This window comes from Hyperolius riggenbachi, chromosome 10 (genome assembly GCF_040937935.1).
Source record: "Hyperolius riggenbachi isolate aHypRig1 chromosome 10, aHypRig1.pri, whole genome shotgun sequence".
NCBI classification, from domain to species: domain Eukaryota; kingdom Metazoa; phylum Chordata; class Amphibia; order Anura; family Hyperoliidae; genus Hyperolius; species Hyperolius riggenbachi.
The window spans coordinates 181,719,781-181,736,068 of NC_090655.1; the positions used below are offsets into that span (position 1 = coordinate 181,719,781).

General features: G+C 45.8%; 1 protein-coding gene across 1 annotated transcript in view; it reads left to right on the forward strand.

Annotated features, from left to right (window-relative positions):
* Nucleotides 1-3,755: 3,755 nt before the first annotated feature.
* The window catches only part of PAOX (polyamine oxidase), a 95,467-nt gene continuing 82,934 nt past the window's right edge, over nt 3,756-16,288 (forward strand). The window contains exon 1 of the mRNA XM_068255325.1: nt 3,756-4,085. Coding sequence (XP_068111426.1) covers nt 3,821-4,085 — 265 coding nt within the window. The 5' untranslated portion in view covers nt 3,756-3,820. The remainder of the gene's footprint in view (nt 4,086-16,288) is intronic.

Below are 16,288 nucleotides of genomic sequence, written 5' to 3' on the forward strand. Positions count from 1 at the left end.
CTGGAGGAACTGGACTGAAACTTTAAGTCCCTTCCAGCAGGATGTCCCGGAAGGAAAGCCTGAAGGGGTCATGTTTGTACCGTTGCCATTTCGCCTCCAGATATTGCAGATGTTCCTCTCCCACAAAAATGCTGGACATCCTGGTGCCACCAGAACACAGGACCTTGTTGCTAGGTGTGCCTGGTGGCCTTCATTGGCAACTGACTGCAAGGAGTATGTGAGAGAATGTGCAGTGTGTGCAAGAAGTAAACCCTCCCGTCAAGCACCTGTGGGAACATTGCAGCCTTTACCCACCCCGAGTGAACCCTGGACCCATTTGTCCATGGATTTTGTGGGCGAACTCCCGAAGTCTGAGGGCATGTCGGTCATTTGGGTGGTAGTCGACAGATTCAGTAAAATGGCCCATTTCGTGCCCCTGAAAGGACTCCCCTCGGCCCAGGAGTTGGCCGATCTCTTCATCATGCATATCTTCCGGCTACATGGCATTCCGGAAAATATAGTGTCAGATCGGGGAGTCCAATTTGTTTCTAAATTTTGGAGGGCATTCTGTCATCAGTTGGGCATGGAACTTTCGTTTTCGTCTGGCTACCACCCACAGACCAATGATCAGACCGAGAGAATTAATCAATCTCTGGAACAGTTTCTAAGGTGTTATGTTGCGGATGCACAGACTGATTGGGTCAAGTTCTTGCCGTTTGCAGAATTTGCACACAATAATTTGAAAAGCTCTTCTTCTGGATTCTCTCCATTCCAGGTGGTAACAGGAAGGTTGCCTAGGTTCTCCCCATTGCCAGTAGCTTCTACTCCATTTCCAGCTCTGGAGGCTTGGCAAAAGTCATTTAAAAACATTTGGGGAATTGTGAAAAAGAATCTAGAGAAGGCTTTTCAGAGTCAGAAAGGACAAGCTGACAAGAAACGTTCCATAGAGTGGAAGTTCCGGCCAGGAGACTTGGTCTGGGTGTCCACTCGTCATTTGGCTCTAAAACAGCCTTCACCCAAGCTAGGACCCAGATTTGTGGGTCCTTTCCCAGTAACCAGGAAAATCAACAATGTTACTTATGCCATTGATCTTCCTGCCAGCATGCGTGGTGTGAGATCGTTCCATGTATCCCTGCTTAAAGGGAAGGTCCAAGCAAAAAAAAAAAAATGAGATTCACTTACCTGGGGCTTCTACCAGCCCCATGCAGCCATCCTGTGCCCTCGTAGTCACTCACTGCTGCTCCAGTCACCCGCTGGCAGCTTTCTGACCTCGGAGGTCAGGGCCAAATTGCGTACATTTTTACACATTCCCGCTAGTGCAGGATCATTAACACATACATTTTTACGCGTTAGTGGTGAAACGCGTACATTTTTGTTCCTGCACTAGCTGGAATGCGTGAAAATGTATGCAATGTGGCCCTGACCTCCGAGGTCAGAAAGCTGCCAGCGGGGGACTGGAGCAGCAGTGAGTGACAACAAGGGCACAGGATGGCTACATGGGGCTGGTAGAAGCCCCAGGTAAGTGAATCTCATTTTTTTTTTTTGCTTGAACCTTCCCTTTAAGCCAGCAGTGCATGTAGATTCCACTCCTCCTCCCCCTGTGATGGTGGATGACCAACCTGAGTATGAAGTGGAAAAGATTTTAGACTCACGTATACGTTGAATAATTGTGTCAATGAAGAAATCACAAAAAAAAACATTTAATACTGTATTACAAAAACAATTTGTGTCATTTTAGTTGCATTTGGTTCTTTAAAAAGTCCTTGTAAGATTTAATTCTGAACACAATTACAAATGTACACTTTAGGCCTCGTTCACATCATACGCGCTTCCGTGCCGATATGGAAGCGCGTATAATGTGCTGAAGCGCAGGAACGGCAGAAGGGCATAGACTGCCCTTCTACCATTCACATCTACTGCGCTGCGCAGCAGTATGATGCGCTGGGAAGCGCTTGCGCACTGCTGTCTGCATTTTGCCCGCAAGCGCAGAGCTGATCCCATCACTGTCAATGGATGGGATCGGCAGCGCAGCGGGTAGCGGCGCAGATGGCTGGCGATCGGATGCGCTGCGTGCAGGTCGCACAGCCATCTGCGTTGCTAGATGTGAATGAGGCCTTAGGCTGCTTTCACAGTGGGACGTTACAGGCTAACGTTACAGCAGCCTGTAACGCAGCCCAACTCACAGCAATGAAAAATCAATGGCCTGTTCACGGTGCCCACGTTGCGTTACAGTGTAACGCTAGACGTTCTGGGAAAGTACAGCATGCTGTGCGTTCTACGTTAGACTGTGTGCACATGCTCAGTAATGTTTTTTTTTTTTTTTTTACAGGAGAGGAGGAGCGGAGAGTCCGCTTTCATACTTAGCCACATGGCTAATTAATATTCACTGCACTTGCAGTGTTTTCTTGCTGGAGCGGCCGCTGATTGGCTGGCGGGACCACGTGATGCGGAGTGTTCCGATCACGTGGTCTCCACAGCGCATAGGACAGAAAAGGCGCACCAAGAGCTGCATAACGCAGCTCTAGGTAGCGTCCTCCTCCAACACCACCAGCCGTTGCATTAGGGGCACGTTATGCGACCTAAAACGTCCCCTAAAGCGCAACGTCCTGGTGGGAAAGAGGCCTAAATTCCCTAAACCCCTTTACAGCATTGGGGGTTGATTAATTTTGAAGGTACTTATCCGTTAGCCGGGCGCATCCGGCAGGTGGCGCTGTTGTAGCGAATTTCATTCATGCTTAGTTAACGTTAGTGCTGTGTGAATGGAAGCGCCGCAGGTGGCGCTAATTACATTGATACGGCACATAACAATAACAGCGTTAATGGGAACTAATATGTATTTCAAGTGGCCGGAACTGTTACTTAATGCAATTAAAATGAAGGCGGTGGCAATTTAACAGATGAAGCCGCCGCCTTCGTCTGTTCTTCGTCTTCTTCTCCCACTTTGCCCTCCTCTGGCTTCTATACAATGCTGGCAGCCTGCGGGGACATGCGTCTCCCCCCAGAGTCGTTCGTCGCGGAAGGGAATCCTGTTTGTTTTCTTGCGACGAACGACTCTGGGGGGAGACGCATGTCCCCCCCCAGCTGCCAGCATTGTATAAAAGCCAGAGGAGGGCAAAGGGGGAGAAGAAGACGAAGAACAGACGAAGGCGGCGGCTTCATCTGTTACATTGCCGCCGCCTTCATTTTAATTGCATTAAGTAACAGTTCCGGCCACTTGAAATACATATTAGTTCCCATTAACACTGTTATTGTTATGTGCCGTATCAATGTAATTAGCGCCACCTGCGGCGCTTCCATTCACACAGCACTAACGTTAACTAAGCATGAATGAAATTCGCTACAACAGCGCCACCTGCCGGATGCGCCCGGCTAACGGATAAGTACCATTTTGAAAACAACTGTACATGTTAGATACTCACCTGAGGTGGTGTTTATCAAGTGCCTCAGATAAATTAAATTTGCACATAATTATTCTTTTTTTTAAATATGTGGAAAAATCTACCAGACAAGAACACAAAGTTGGGATCATCTTTAATATAAAGTTGGAATAATGGTGGGAAAAGGGGATTTGGCAAATGGCAGGCTGCAAAAAAAAAAGTTTTCCCATTTAGTCTGCAATCTATAAGAAACTGGAAATACAATCTTTTATAATAGTGTCATAAGTTTCACAATCACGCAGCATATCTGCAAGTTCTGGGTTATGCAATCAGCTAGCGTGTTTCCAGTCTAAACTGTATGCCAGAGCAGAGAACTACAGAAAGCAGAGCACGCAGCCTTCTGCATAGAACTTTACCCTGCAGCTTTTCATCTGAGGAAAGCGATATACTGTACAGAGAAGGATATGCAAATCAGCAGGTCAGGAGTGAAGCTCCTCCTCCTCCTGATTGCTCTCTGCCCAGATCAGCTGGTTCTCGGCTCTGTCGTGCAAATGCAAAGTGCAGAGCAGGAAGAAGAGATGGGCTCAGGCAGGCCAGCAATCCTCATCATTGGTGCTGGCATTTCTGGTATTGGAGCTGCTGACAAGCTGTGCCAGAATGGCTTCCACAATGTCAGGATCCTGGAGGCTACAGGGAGGACAGGAGGCCGCATATGGACACAGAAGTTTGGTAAGAAAACTGATATAAACAACTTTATTCAACTGCTTATAACATGCATTACTGTCGCTATGCCAGCCCAGTCAGTGGTCACTGTCACCTTACGACAGTCCAAGATGTGCTTTTGTCAATCACAGTGAGTTAATCATGTGCTTAGTTCTGAAAACGAAAGAAAACTGGTGTTTATCTTTAGCACTGAATAAACAAATATTCGGGATGATACAAATATTGAATGAACTCCGAATGACAACAAGATTGTTTTGCAGAGTATTACAAACATTCCTTTATGCTTTAAATAAACTATAACTAAGGATTATTTGTATGTGATTTATCATAATCTTTTAATCTCAAACTCACTGTCATTTACTGTGGCCAGTTCAAGTACCCCAGGGCTATGGGTGCCACCTGCAATTTAGGTTATAAAACATTTTTTAAAAAAAAGCGTTCAGGTGATTCTACCTGTCACAGATGCCTTGTGCTACAATTGTGTACGGGCTGGTTCAGACGGACGTCTGCGTGGCGTCACGTTTGGAGGCGTTGCGGCGGCTGTGCGGTCAGGCTTTCAGTAGCCTTTGCGTCGCGTTCCGATGCGGTCACGTTTCTTCTTCCCCTAGGGGAGCTAGCGAAAATCGGGACCCGAACGCCGCGATCGTGTAAACGCGCACAAAAGCTCGGTGTAAGCGCTCCCATTCACTTGAATGGGAGCGCTTACCGCGACGCTCCGAACGCTTGCGGTAAACGCTCCGCAAGTGTCCGTCTGAACCAGCCCTAAGGCAGGGGACACACTTGTCTTTCAGTTTTCTGCACGCTTTTTTCTGCGTAAGTTTTCCGCACACCAAGTGTGTTTTTATGCAGGAAAACGCACGCTGTTTTCACTGCAGCTAATGTAATTGATACAAAAAACGTACAAAATGTCCAGAATCATGATGTTTTTTTTCTGCACGCGAAAACCACGTTAAGGGCTTGATATGATAACTGCTATCGCAGCAGTTATCACACGATCTGCCGTGCGCAGCACTTTGCGCGTGCAAAAGATTACTCTGCGTGATAAACGACCGTTTTCGCGCGATTACGTTTGTTTATCATGCGGAGTAACCTTTTACGGTCGCAAAGCGTTGCGCGCGGCAGATCTCGTGCTAACTGATGTGATAGCAGTTATCACGCTTTAGTGAATCAAGCCCTAAGGGCCCACTCACACTTGAGCGTTTTGCCGGTGATTTCGACAAAACGCTCAAACACTAGCGCTTTTGAAAGCGCTAGTGTAATAAAACCCTATGGGCCCATTCTTACTTAGGCGATTTGCGGTTATCACCACAAATCGCCCAAAAACACAAACACGTAGCCTGCACCATTTTCAGGCGATTTCCCGGCGATCGCGTTTCAGTGCTATAGAAGCGCTAAACGCGATCGCGGAGAAATCGCTGCACTGTCCAATAATTTTTCCGCTTGAAATCGCGGAAAAATCACTCCCGCAAAACGCCGGCAAAAATCACCAGCGTTTTGCCCTTTCAAGTATGAATAAGCCCTTAGTGTGAACTAGCCCATTAACCTATTTTGGTTCCTGGACGTAGTTTCTACGTCCAGGAACCATGCGCGCTACCGCGCGCTTCTGCGGCCGATCGTGCGTGTGGACGCGCACTCCCGGCCGCGGATTCGGTAGCCAAGGAATCAATGTATCGGGCTATGGAGCCCGATCACTGATTCCTCTCCCCCGCTGAAAAAGCGACAGCTTCTCTCGGAAGCTGCGCCTTTTCTGGCCGTTCCCTTCCCGATGTGTCACTCTAAGCGCGTGCTACGCTTAGAGTGACGTCATGTAAACAAACTCATGGCCGCCATCTTGTGGCCAAAAAGTAATACTACACCTGAAAAAAAAAAAGAACACACATTTACATTATAAATCTATTGTTTACCTCCCACCCTCCCAAAAGTACCCAAATAAAATGTTTACTATAAAAAAACATGTAAATATTTACCTAAGGGTCTAAACTTTTTAAAAATCAATGTAAAGATGAAATATTTCTATATTTTTTTTTTATTTTAAACTTGTAAATAGTGATAGATGCAAAATGGGAAAAAATGCTTCTTTATTTCCAAATAAAATATTGTCGCCATACATTGTGATAGGGACATAATTTTAACGGTGTAATACCCGGGACATATGGGCAAATACAATACGTGAGTTTTAATTATGGAGGCATGTATTATTTTAAAACTATAATGGCTGAAAAATGAGAAATAATGCATGTTTCCATTTTTTTCTTATTCTTCCTGTTTAAATGCATTTACAGTAAAGTGGCTCTTAGCAAAATGTACACCCCCAAAGAAAGCCTAATTGGTGGCGGAAAAAACAAGATATAGATCAGTGCATTGTGATAAGTAGTGATAAAGTTATAGGCTATTGAATGGGAGGTGAACATTTTTCACGTGAAAACGACGTAACCTGAATGGGTTAATTAACATGAGTTCTAAGTTTTTCTGTGCAGAAAACACGTACGAAATCAGTCAAGTGTGTTCCTTGAATTACCTGATGCTAAGATTGTATAAAGAAATCATGAATCCATATCACCAGGATAAGGTTTTAATGAGCACTATAAAGTTTACAGATGCCTTTACCTTTGTCAGTTGCGCTGATCATTGCAGAGCTTGTTCATAAATGCAGTAATTGCTAAACTCCCATGCACTAAATGGTTTTATTTTTCATTTTGAGTAAGGACCCTTCCACACTGCGTCCGATTTTTCAAAGTGCATGCGTTTGCAGATCACAAGGAGCACCATGATTCACATGGTAATCGTGGTGCCCTGTAGAAAGTGGTGTGATCAATTTTCTACCCAACCCCAAAAGGACTGTATGCTGCAGTTTGCCTGCATTTCTGATTAGGTCAAAACAATGAGAGAGCATGCAAATCGCATAGCAAACGCAGTGCTATGTGATTTGCTATGTGATCTACTATTGAAAAAGCTTCTCTCGTCTTTTTTTTTGCAATTCCACATTGGGAAACGCAATTGCGCTCACTGATTGCAGCCGTAATCCTTCATTAGTCTTCTCACTACAGTAGATGTCCATTAAGCTATTTTTCGCATTCCAATACTGCACATAATTCCTGGTGATTCTAGGATTTCCAGCACTCTATAATCTACAACCTTTCTCCAAAGATTTTTTTTTAAAGCTAATGGGAATAAAAAAAAAATCAAACAGATACGGTACTTACCTAAGGAGAAGGCTCTGGGTCCTATAGAGCCTTCCCCATGTTCGAGCGATGTCACCATTTGAAACCCCCGACGCGGGAGGCTTCGGAAGTCTTTGGGAGTGGATCTTTGCTGCGCATGCACGAGCGCTCAAGAGAGGGCGCTCGCACAGGCACACTGTAGCTGCCCATCTTCAGTAGCACTCAGGCCTCCGAAAATGTCCAAAGCCTCCTGTGGTGGCAGAGAGCAGTATACAACTGATTGGTCAAATACTGCTACCGGAGGTGACAGCACTGGAACTCTGGGACCGTGAGAGGAGCTGGAAGGCTCAAAAGGACCCAGAGCCTTCCCTCTCCTTAGGTAAGTATTTGATTTTTTTTTTTTTCAATTCCCATGAGCTGTAAGGAGAATTCATTACTCCTGTAACCCCAGAAAGGTTTCCTCCGTTACCCAGTCCTGCCCACCTTAGTTTCCAAGACCATCCTTGTCAGCACAGCAGTGGTCTTCAGCAAGTCTTCCATATTTCAATGTCCATCCACCCCACAGGTGTTTCAGTCATGATTTAATAAGTAGGTGGCGGTGGTGGCTTTATCAGCCAAGGGTCATCCCCGCTCCTTTCATTCTTACCATGGTACTGCAAATTAAAAGGAGCAGAACTGATGGGTATCTTAGGCCGTGTACACACTGTCTACTTATGTCACCCGAAGGAGATCAGAACCTGATCCCTTTGGGTGAGATCGCTGGCGTGGGCTGCACACTCTTGCGTAGCTAACGATGTGCTGTGTTGCCATGCGAGGGGGGGGGGTAATTATGAGCAGCGCATGTGTGACACGCTGCAGGTGGGGGAGCAGCATGAACAATGGAATCGTCGCTAGGGTAGAGTACATCCATCCAGTGGATCGCTCACGGGTTGAGCGTCATGGGACATTGGGTGCTGTACACTTGCTGATTGTCAGCTGAGGTGGTTGTTATCGGCCGCCTCAGCTGACTTAAAGTGTACCTGAGATAAACCAAAAATTATACATACCTGGGGCTTCCCCCAGCCCCCTTCAGGCCAATTGGACCTTCCCCATCTGTCACGGAACAGCCGTGAGAAACGAGAACGCAATCGGTTTACTGCACCGATTGCCATTGCCGTGCTAGAATCTAGATTGGTTGTGTAGGGGCATCTGCAGTCAAGCCTGGGGGGGGGGTCTCTGCTGTCTTCATAAGAGCAGCAGAGTTCTTTTCATGAAGCCTGGTGCCTGTGCCTTGTTAGCTAGAGGGGTAAACTCAGTTTGTCCAAGCTGATCTCACATTCAGATGTTAATTGAAGAAACCAAAAGGGCCTTTTCATACAGGGAGATTCCAGAAAGCTAGTTACAGCTTGACACCAGACAGCCTGGCTGCAGCATTACCAGGAAGAAATGAATGTATTATATAATGTTTTGCCTATTTACAGAATACAGTAAATAGGGTAGTTATGAGAGCGGTATCATTGGATCTGTAGGGTCATGCTGAATCTCTTGATACCAGTCGAGAGGGGCCCGGGGCCCCTATAACCCGGGTATGAATCTTCTCAGGAACCTGACCCGGTGCCCTAGCCATGTCTGATGTCATATTAATCGGTATTTTCCGATGTAAAGCCCCATCTACACGATACGATTCTTTATACGATTCAATTACGATTCTATTTACGATCCGATTAAATCCAACATGTCCGATTGGGATTCAATTCGATTCAATTCGATTTACCATTGCAAAACAATGGCAAATCAAATTGAATCGAATCGAATTCCGATCGGACATGTTGGATTTAATCAGATCGTAAATAGAATCAGAATTGAATCGTATAAAGAATCGTATCGTGTAGATGGGGCTTAACGATCGGTGTCAACACACAGAAAGAATCTGATTATTGGTGATCTGCAGTATCACCAATAATACAGATATATACCTGATTATTGATGATCTGCAGAATCACCGATAATCTAAGTATAACTAACCTCTGGACACCTGACAAGTGTAAGCGACAGTATATGAGCCAGTGATTTCCTGACTGTTGGGAATCAGACTCTACTGCAGTCAAAGGACTCCTTTGAGATGGAGTCCCTGACTGAATTGCAGAGAGGTCCCTTTGGAAGATAGGGAGTCTCTGCAGCTACTGGACACCCCAGGAGGGGGGTATCAGTTAGAAAGGTCGGCCAGGCCGGGTCGGCAACACACGAGCAGATAAAGTACAGAGACAGAAGGCTGATTCGGTAACCAGGGACAGGCAGGGTTGGCAACAAGAAATCAGAAAGGCGTAGGTACCGAATCAGAGAGCAGAAGGAAGGTCAGGACAGCAATAGGTCATAACAGATATCAAACAGATGCCTAGTCTAGAGTGTGAGGTCCGTGGTCTCCACACCCAAGGACTGGTCTAAGATATACACAATAATGATACAGTATCCCTAGTCTTGGGTGTGAGGTCCATGGTCTCAACACCCTGGAACTAGTCTTAAGTATAACACAATAATAACACAGTATTCTGGCTAAGTGTGGATTCCCAGGTCCACCTGGTTCCACCACACTGGAGGATCTGACTAAGGTCTGAGTGCTAACACATAAGCATTGGCAACTGACAGGGAGGAAGTATATATAGCAAAGTGCTCCTCAACACCACCCAGTCCCAGGCAGCCAATCACCCGCTGTTCCGGGATCAGCTGATCGTCCAGATCAGCTGATCCTTCTCCTATTGGCATAAAGAGCTTGCCTGTTGGCGCGCATGTAGCTCTCCATCTGTGTGCACTACTAGGTTCAGACAAACCAGGCGCATGTTGTTGCGGAGAAACCGCCGGTCTGAACACGGCACCAGCCGCCTCATTGTCAGACTGCGCGGCGGAATCTCCGCAATCCATTACATCCGACAAGTATGAATCTGCTATCCACCTAAATATGACATGTATCGTTCATGAGTTATGGCATTTTATAAGTTTAGCCCTAAAATCTCTCAGAGGAAATGAACTGTCATTGGTTGGTAACTCAGAGGGGGCCGGCATTGCCACACCCCCAAACCAGCTTCATCAAAAGCACATGGCCGGCAGGCGGAACTCAGTCCTCCAAATTCCATCTGTATAAGGCTCAACACACACCATACAATCTAGGTTGTTCAGTCTTACCACTTTCATGTAGTATAAGAGCTTATCCAATCAATCATTCAAGGTATTTTCAATCTGTTGGCCCTTATACTACATAGATTTGGTAAATCTGTACAACCAAGATTGTATGGTGTGTGTTGAGCTTAAGAGCTGTCTGCTGCTAGCCAGAGGACACATGGTTAGCGGCCATCTTGTTCGGCCATCTTGCTCTGAACTGAAACAAAGAACTCTACAAGTTTTCCCACAAACGGACATCTTTCCATGAACCTAAGTATTTTATCTTTTTCTTTTCATACTGTGCTATTAATGTCTCAATAATTGTTGATTTTAATGATTGTCTGTATATATTAATTATTTATCTTGCATTAATAAACGACATTCAAACGTCCTTTGTTTATTCAGCTACCCTGCTATTCAGCCATACACAGAAACTGATCCCAGGTCTCTGAAGAGACGCTACTTTTGTTGTTAGCTAGACAGAATAGAGTGTGTTTAACCGTTTATTTGCAGGTCTAGAAATCGCTAGTCCGTGGGTGCTTCTGGCCCAGGAAAGCAGAAGTGGTGGCAGTTATACCCTGAAATAGTGTGTAAAGTTGTAATTACCGTACCTCACAGGCTCCCTTCTGGTTTGTCTGCGGCCAATTCCCAACGGTTTCTTCGCATCCACTGCGACCACAGTTTGCACGATTTATGTGCTGAAACCATTTGGGAAGGCATTTCACGTTCCAGCCACCAGGGCTCCTGTGACACCATCCTCCTCCACCACTTGGATCTTCCTCTATGGGTCCTGGTGCTTCGGGCAGTTGGCGCAGGCGCAGAACGCTCCTAACAACGGGAGCACAATGTGGCATGGCCGGGCCGCGCATGCACACTACGCCCTAACTGCCTGAAGTACCAGGACCCGTAGCAGAAGATCCAGGCAGCAGAGGAGGATGACAAGGGAGGGATTAGCCTGAATGGTGCTGGCGGAATCCCCCGGTATGTATATTTTTTCTTTATCTCAGGTTTACTTTAAGTCAGGCGTGTGTATGAGGTTTTACAAAATGTGGTTACAGGACCTTTACCACTATCACATTGGTGCCATTGCCAAAGTAAAAAGGACCTTTTACTTTGTGATATGCATGTGAATCCTTCTACTTGTGCCATGCATGGCTATAGGGATTCACATGTTTGGTGCAGAAAACTGCAGCATTCCATCCGATCTTTTGCACCATCCACGTGAAACATACGGTAGCATATTGATTTCACTGTGAATTTCACACCTGTGGAAAAGGACCTATGGGACTCCTCTTGGTGAGGAGATGAGCACTGGATGTTTTGGCTGTCAAGTAACGATAAAATAAAATGATCCGATTATATCCGATTTGACAGCAATTCAATAAAAATGATCTGATTTCCAGAAAAATAAAAAAAAAATTCTGGTGTGTGTGTGTGTGCGTGCGTGCGTGCGTGTTACATTCGTCAGATATTGTATTCAAGAAGGCCCAGGAGCACCGATAGTGGCCCAAAAAATAATGTGTGCCAAGGTCCCACCCCCGTACCAAGGGGTCTCAGCAGCAGAAATCCAAACAAGGACTGGCACCACAGCAGAGTATTTATAGCTCAAATACTTTAATCAAGTATCAGAAGATAGGGATTTGTTGCTATCTTCTGATGATTAATTAAAGTATTTGAGCTATAAATACTCTGCTGTGGTGCCGGTCCTTGTTTGGATTTCTATTGGTCAGATATTTGACATGTTACAATCAGTCAAAAAAATGTATTGCAATTCTTGAATTGAAAATACATTTTAATAATTGTATGGTGTGTGGCCACCTTTAAGCTGAGAGGGGTTCCCAAACTTTTTCATATGCCTGTATTCTTACACAAAAATCTGCAACTTAGAAAATGGCCTGGCTAGAGTTCTGCTTTAAAGAGAGCCCGAGGTGGGCTCAAAAAAAAAGTAGGCTACCTGATCCCCAGGGCTGAGCGGATCAGGTAGGCCGCAATGACCCACTTTCACTTGCGTGACCTCTGGGTCACGACGCTGCGCTGAGAGACTGTGTTGTCTCTCATAACTTGCAGGGAGGCGGGGGAGCGGCAGGAGGCGCTGCCAGGGGAGAGAGCTGCCCAATGGCAGCTCAGGAAACCCTGTAAGAACGCCCCTGGCAGGCATCTTAAACAGGGAATTCCTCTCCCCTCTGTTTACCTCCGAGTTAGCAACAAATCTTGTCGCTAAACTCGGGGGGGGCTATAGCGTGGGGGGGGGGGAACGCAGCGGTTGGGGGACACAGAGCCATATCATTAGGCAGAGAACATGGCTCTGTGTCCCATCTGCCTCCCGAAGATCCACCTCGGGTTCTCTGTAAACTGCTACTTGATGGTCTTGTTTTTAATGCATATCATGTACAACATATTATCATTTGCAATACACAAAGTTTTGAGCATAGAGCTGGCCCTGCCAAACTTTTCGCTTTGCTCCACAGAATGGAGCGGAGGGAGGAGGTGAGTATTGTAATGTCAAGTGAGGGCTTAGTGCAAGGTAAGCAACACCCACTCTGCTTTCAGCATACTTTGTGCAATTATTTTAGTTATTTGGCTGCCTCAAATATGAAAATTATATGAGTAATGCTACAGTCCCCTTTTCATCATTATTAACAATTAAAAATCCAGGAGAGCGAACTAGGGCTTTAATGACTATGTGTAATTGAGGCCTGTAAATCATTGTCCCTTGATGCATGCCTAACTCGCAAAGGCAAGTGGTTAGTCACTGTCTTGAAGTAATGCATCATGTTGTTGCATTTCAGACAAAGGGAAGTGAGTACATTCAATTGACTTTTGTTATAAAAGGGCAATACTGTAATTTGGGACTGACAATCCTGACTGGGATGTGAAATTATTACTGTGGTATTTGAGAGAAAGTAGCTGAACCATGACCAGCCATAAACATGCAAAGCAGAAACTGGCAAAGTAATGGAATAAGGGCTTGTTCACACCTAGGGCGTTTTGCGGGTTTTTTTAGCGCCGGCGATTTTAAAAGATCGCTAGTGCAAGGAATCCTTATGGGATAGTTTATATCTGAGCGTTTGGTCAGCTTTCCTCTCAGCAAAACGCTGCATGTACCATTTTTAGGGCGATTTTGCTACAATGGAAGGTATAGGAAAAGCACAAAACGCTCACAAAATCGCTTTGTGCGGCGATTGCGTTAGCGCTTTTAAGAACAAATACATTGTATTTATTGGGCAGCACGGTGGCGTAGTGGTTAGCTCTCTCGCCTTGCAGCGCTGGGTCCCTGGTTCGAATCCCAGCCAGGGCACTATCTGCAAAGAGTTTGTATGTTCTCTCTGTGTCTGCGTGGGTTTCCTCCGGGCACTCCGGTTTCCTCCCACACTCCAAAAACATACGGATAAGTTAATTGGCTCCGCCTAAAATTGGCCCTAGACTACAGTACTTACACTACATAATATAGACATATGGCAATGGTAGGGATTAGATTGTGAGCTCCTTTGAGGGACAGTTAGTGCCAAGATATATATATATATACACACACTGTACAGCGCTGCGTAACATGTCGGCGCTATATAAATACTAAATAATAATAATAATAATTTATTCTTTTCCAGGTCAAATAGTTCACTTCCTGTCTTGCGTCAGGAAGTGAAAAAACAAATCGGTAAAATTTGGTACAGTTGTGCAGTGTATTTGCTGAAGGACAGTAACAGTTCCCATTGAGCAGCATAGTACTATTATAAGTTTAAATACATGTACAGTGGCTATAGTGCATTCAGAATGCCTGCTGTCCACCAAATATGCAATCCAATTGTCATCAGACCCCACCCCCCTCCCCAAATGTATTTCGACCAGCTGGTTTCCACAATAGCACACATATGCATTAAAAAAAAAGTTCTGTCAGGAAGGGTCCTAGATGCAGAACTTTAAGCAGCAATTATGGTAAATGCTAGGAAAATGGGTAACTAAAACATACATGTGAATTATGCTTACCTGAGGAAAATGTATGTGTGATCTAACACCAAGTTTTACCCTAGCAAGTCTGGCTCTGCAAATCTGGCTCAATTGGCTATTCATGAGGCAATGCCCATGCAAATATGCATTTGCTTTCGCACGCCAAACTATGCAGGGTCAAAAAACGAATACCGCAAAGCGTTTGCCCTGCAGGAATTAGTTCATGCCACATTAGCACTATCCAGGAGCGCCACGGATTCCATGGATGCTTAATGCAGTACAAAGCTATTGAAACACTGATAAAGATAGAGTTAATAAAATGTTTTGTTCATAATATCAATGGAAAATACCATAGTTTTGATAGATTTTCATTAAATTTGACATTTATATTGAAACTGTTTATAAAATATTGAGTAGTGGGGACCTTTATAGAGCTGTTTGTATTGCTTTACTACTGTATTGTTGTTTCCAATAATAGCCTGATGAGAACACTGTCAGAATGGCAGCAGGAGGGAAAAAGTGGTGAGATGAAAGAGGAACTGTAGTGAAAATAGCATAATTAATAAAATTGCTTATTTGTTTACAATATTTATTTATAAATTATTTAGTCGGTGTTTGCCCATTGTAAAATTTTCACTCTACCTGTTTTACATTCTGAAATGTATTACAGGTGGCAACGTCTTTAGTCCTGTCAGGTAATCTCTTCAGAATGTTTGATTGCTGAGAGTTCTGAAGAAGCCAGTACAAAATAGGGGGGAAAGAGGCGAGAGAGAATTCTGCAAAGCTATTCAGCCTAAATGAAAGTGGACCTGAACTCAGAACTCCTCTCTGCTCTAAAAGATACACAACAGAATAATAACCTTTAACCACTTGCCGACCGCCCACAGCCGATGGGCGGCGGCAAAGTGGACGCCGAAAGGACCGCAATACGCCCAAGGGCGTTGCGTCCTTTCGGCATGCCGGGGGAGCGATCGCGTCATTGATGACGCGAGCTTCCCCTGGCAACTGGCTCCGCCCACCCGCGACGACAACCCGCCGGCCGTTCGGAAGCGCCGGCGGGTTGTTAACCCCGCGATCGCCGCTACAGAGTGTATAATACACTTTGTAATGTATACAAAGTGTATTATACAGGCTGCCTCCTGCCCTGGTGGTCCCAGTGTCCAAGGGACCACCAGGGCAGGCTGCAGCCACCCTAGTGTGCACCTAAACACACTGATCTGCCCCCCCCCCCCGCCCCCTGATCGCCCACAGCACCCCTCAGACCCCCCCCTCCTGCCCACCCCCCAAACCACTGTTTGCACCCAATCACCCCCCTAATAACCCATTAATCACTCCCTGTCACTATCTGTCAACGCTATTTTTTTAAAAATCCCTAAACTGCCCCCTGGGGACTCCTGATCACCCCCCCCCACCCCTCAGATTCTCCCCAGAACCCCCCCAGACTCCCCCCCCCCCCCCCCGTGTACTGTATGCATCTATCCCCCCTGATCACCTGTCAATCACCCGTCAATCACCCATCAATATCCCATCAATCACCCCCTGTCACTGCCACCCATCAATCAGCCCCTAACCTGCCCCTTGTGGGCAATCTGATCACCCACCCACACCATTAGATTGCCTGCAAACCCGCCGTCAAATCGCCTCCCAAGTGTATTGTTTACATCTGTTCTCTTCTCTAAACACCCACTAATTACCCGTCAATCACCCGTCAATCACCACCTGTCACTGTTACCTATCAGATCAGACCCTAATCTGCCCCTTGCGGGCACCCAATCACCCGCCCACACACTCAGATTGCCCTCAGACCCCCACTTATCAATTCGCCAGTGCATTATTTACATCTGTTCTTCCCTGTAATAACCCACTGATCACCTGTCAATCACCCATCAATCACCCCCTGTCACTGCCACCCATCAATCACCCCCTGTCACTGCCACCCATCAATCAGCCCCTAACCTGCCCCTTGCG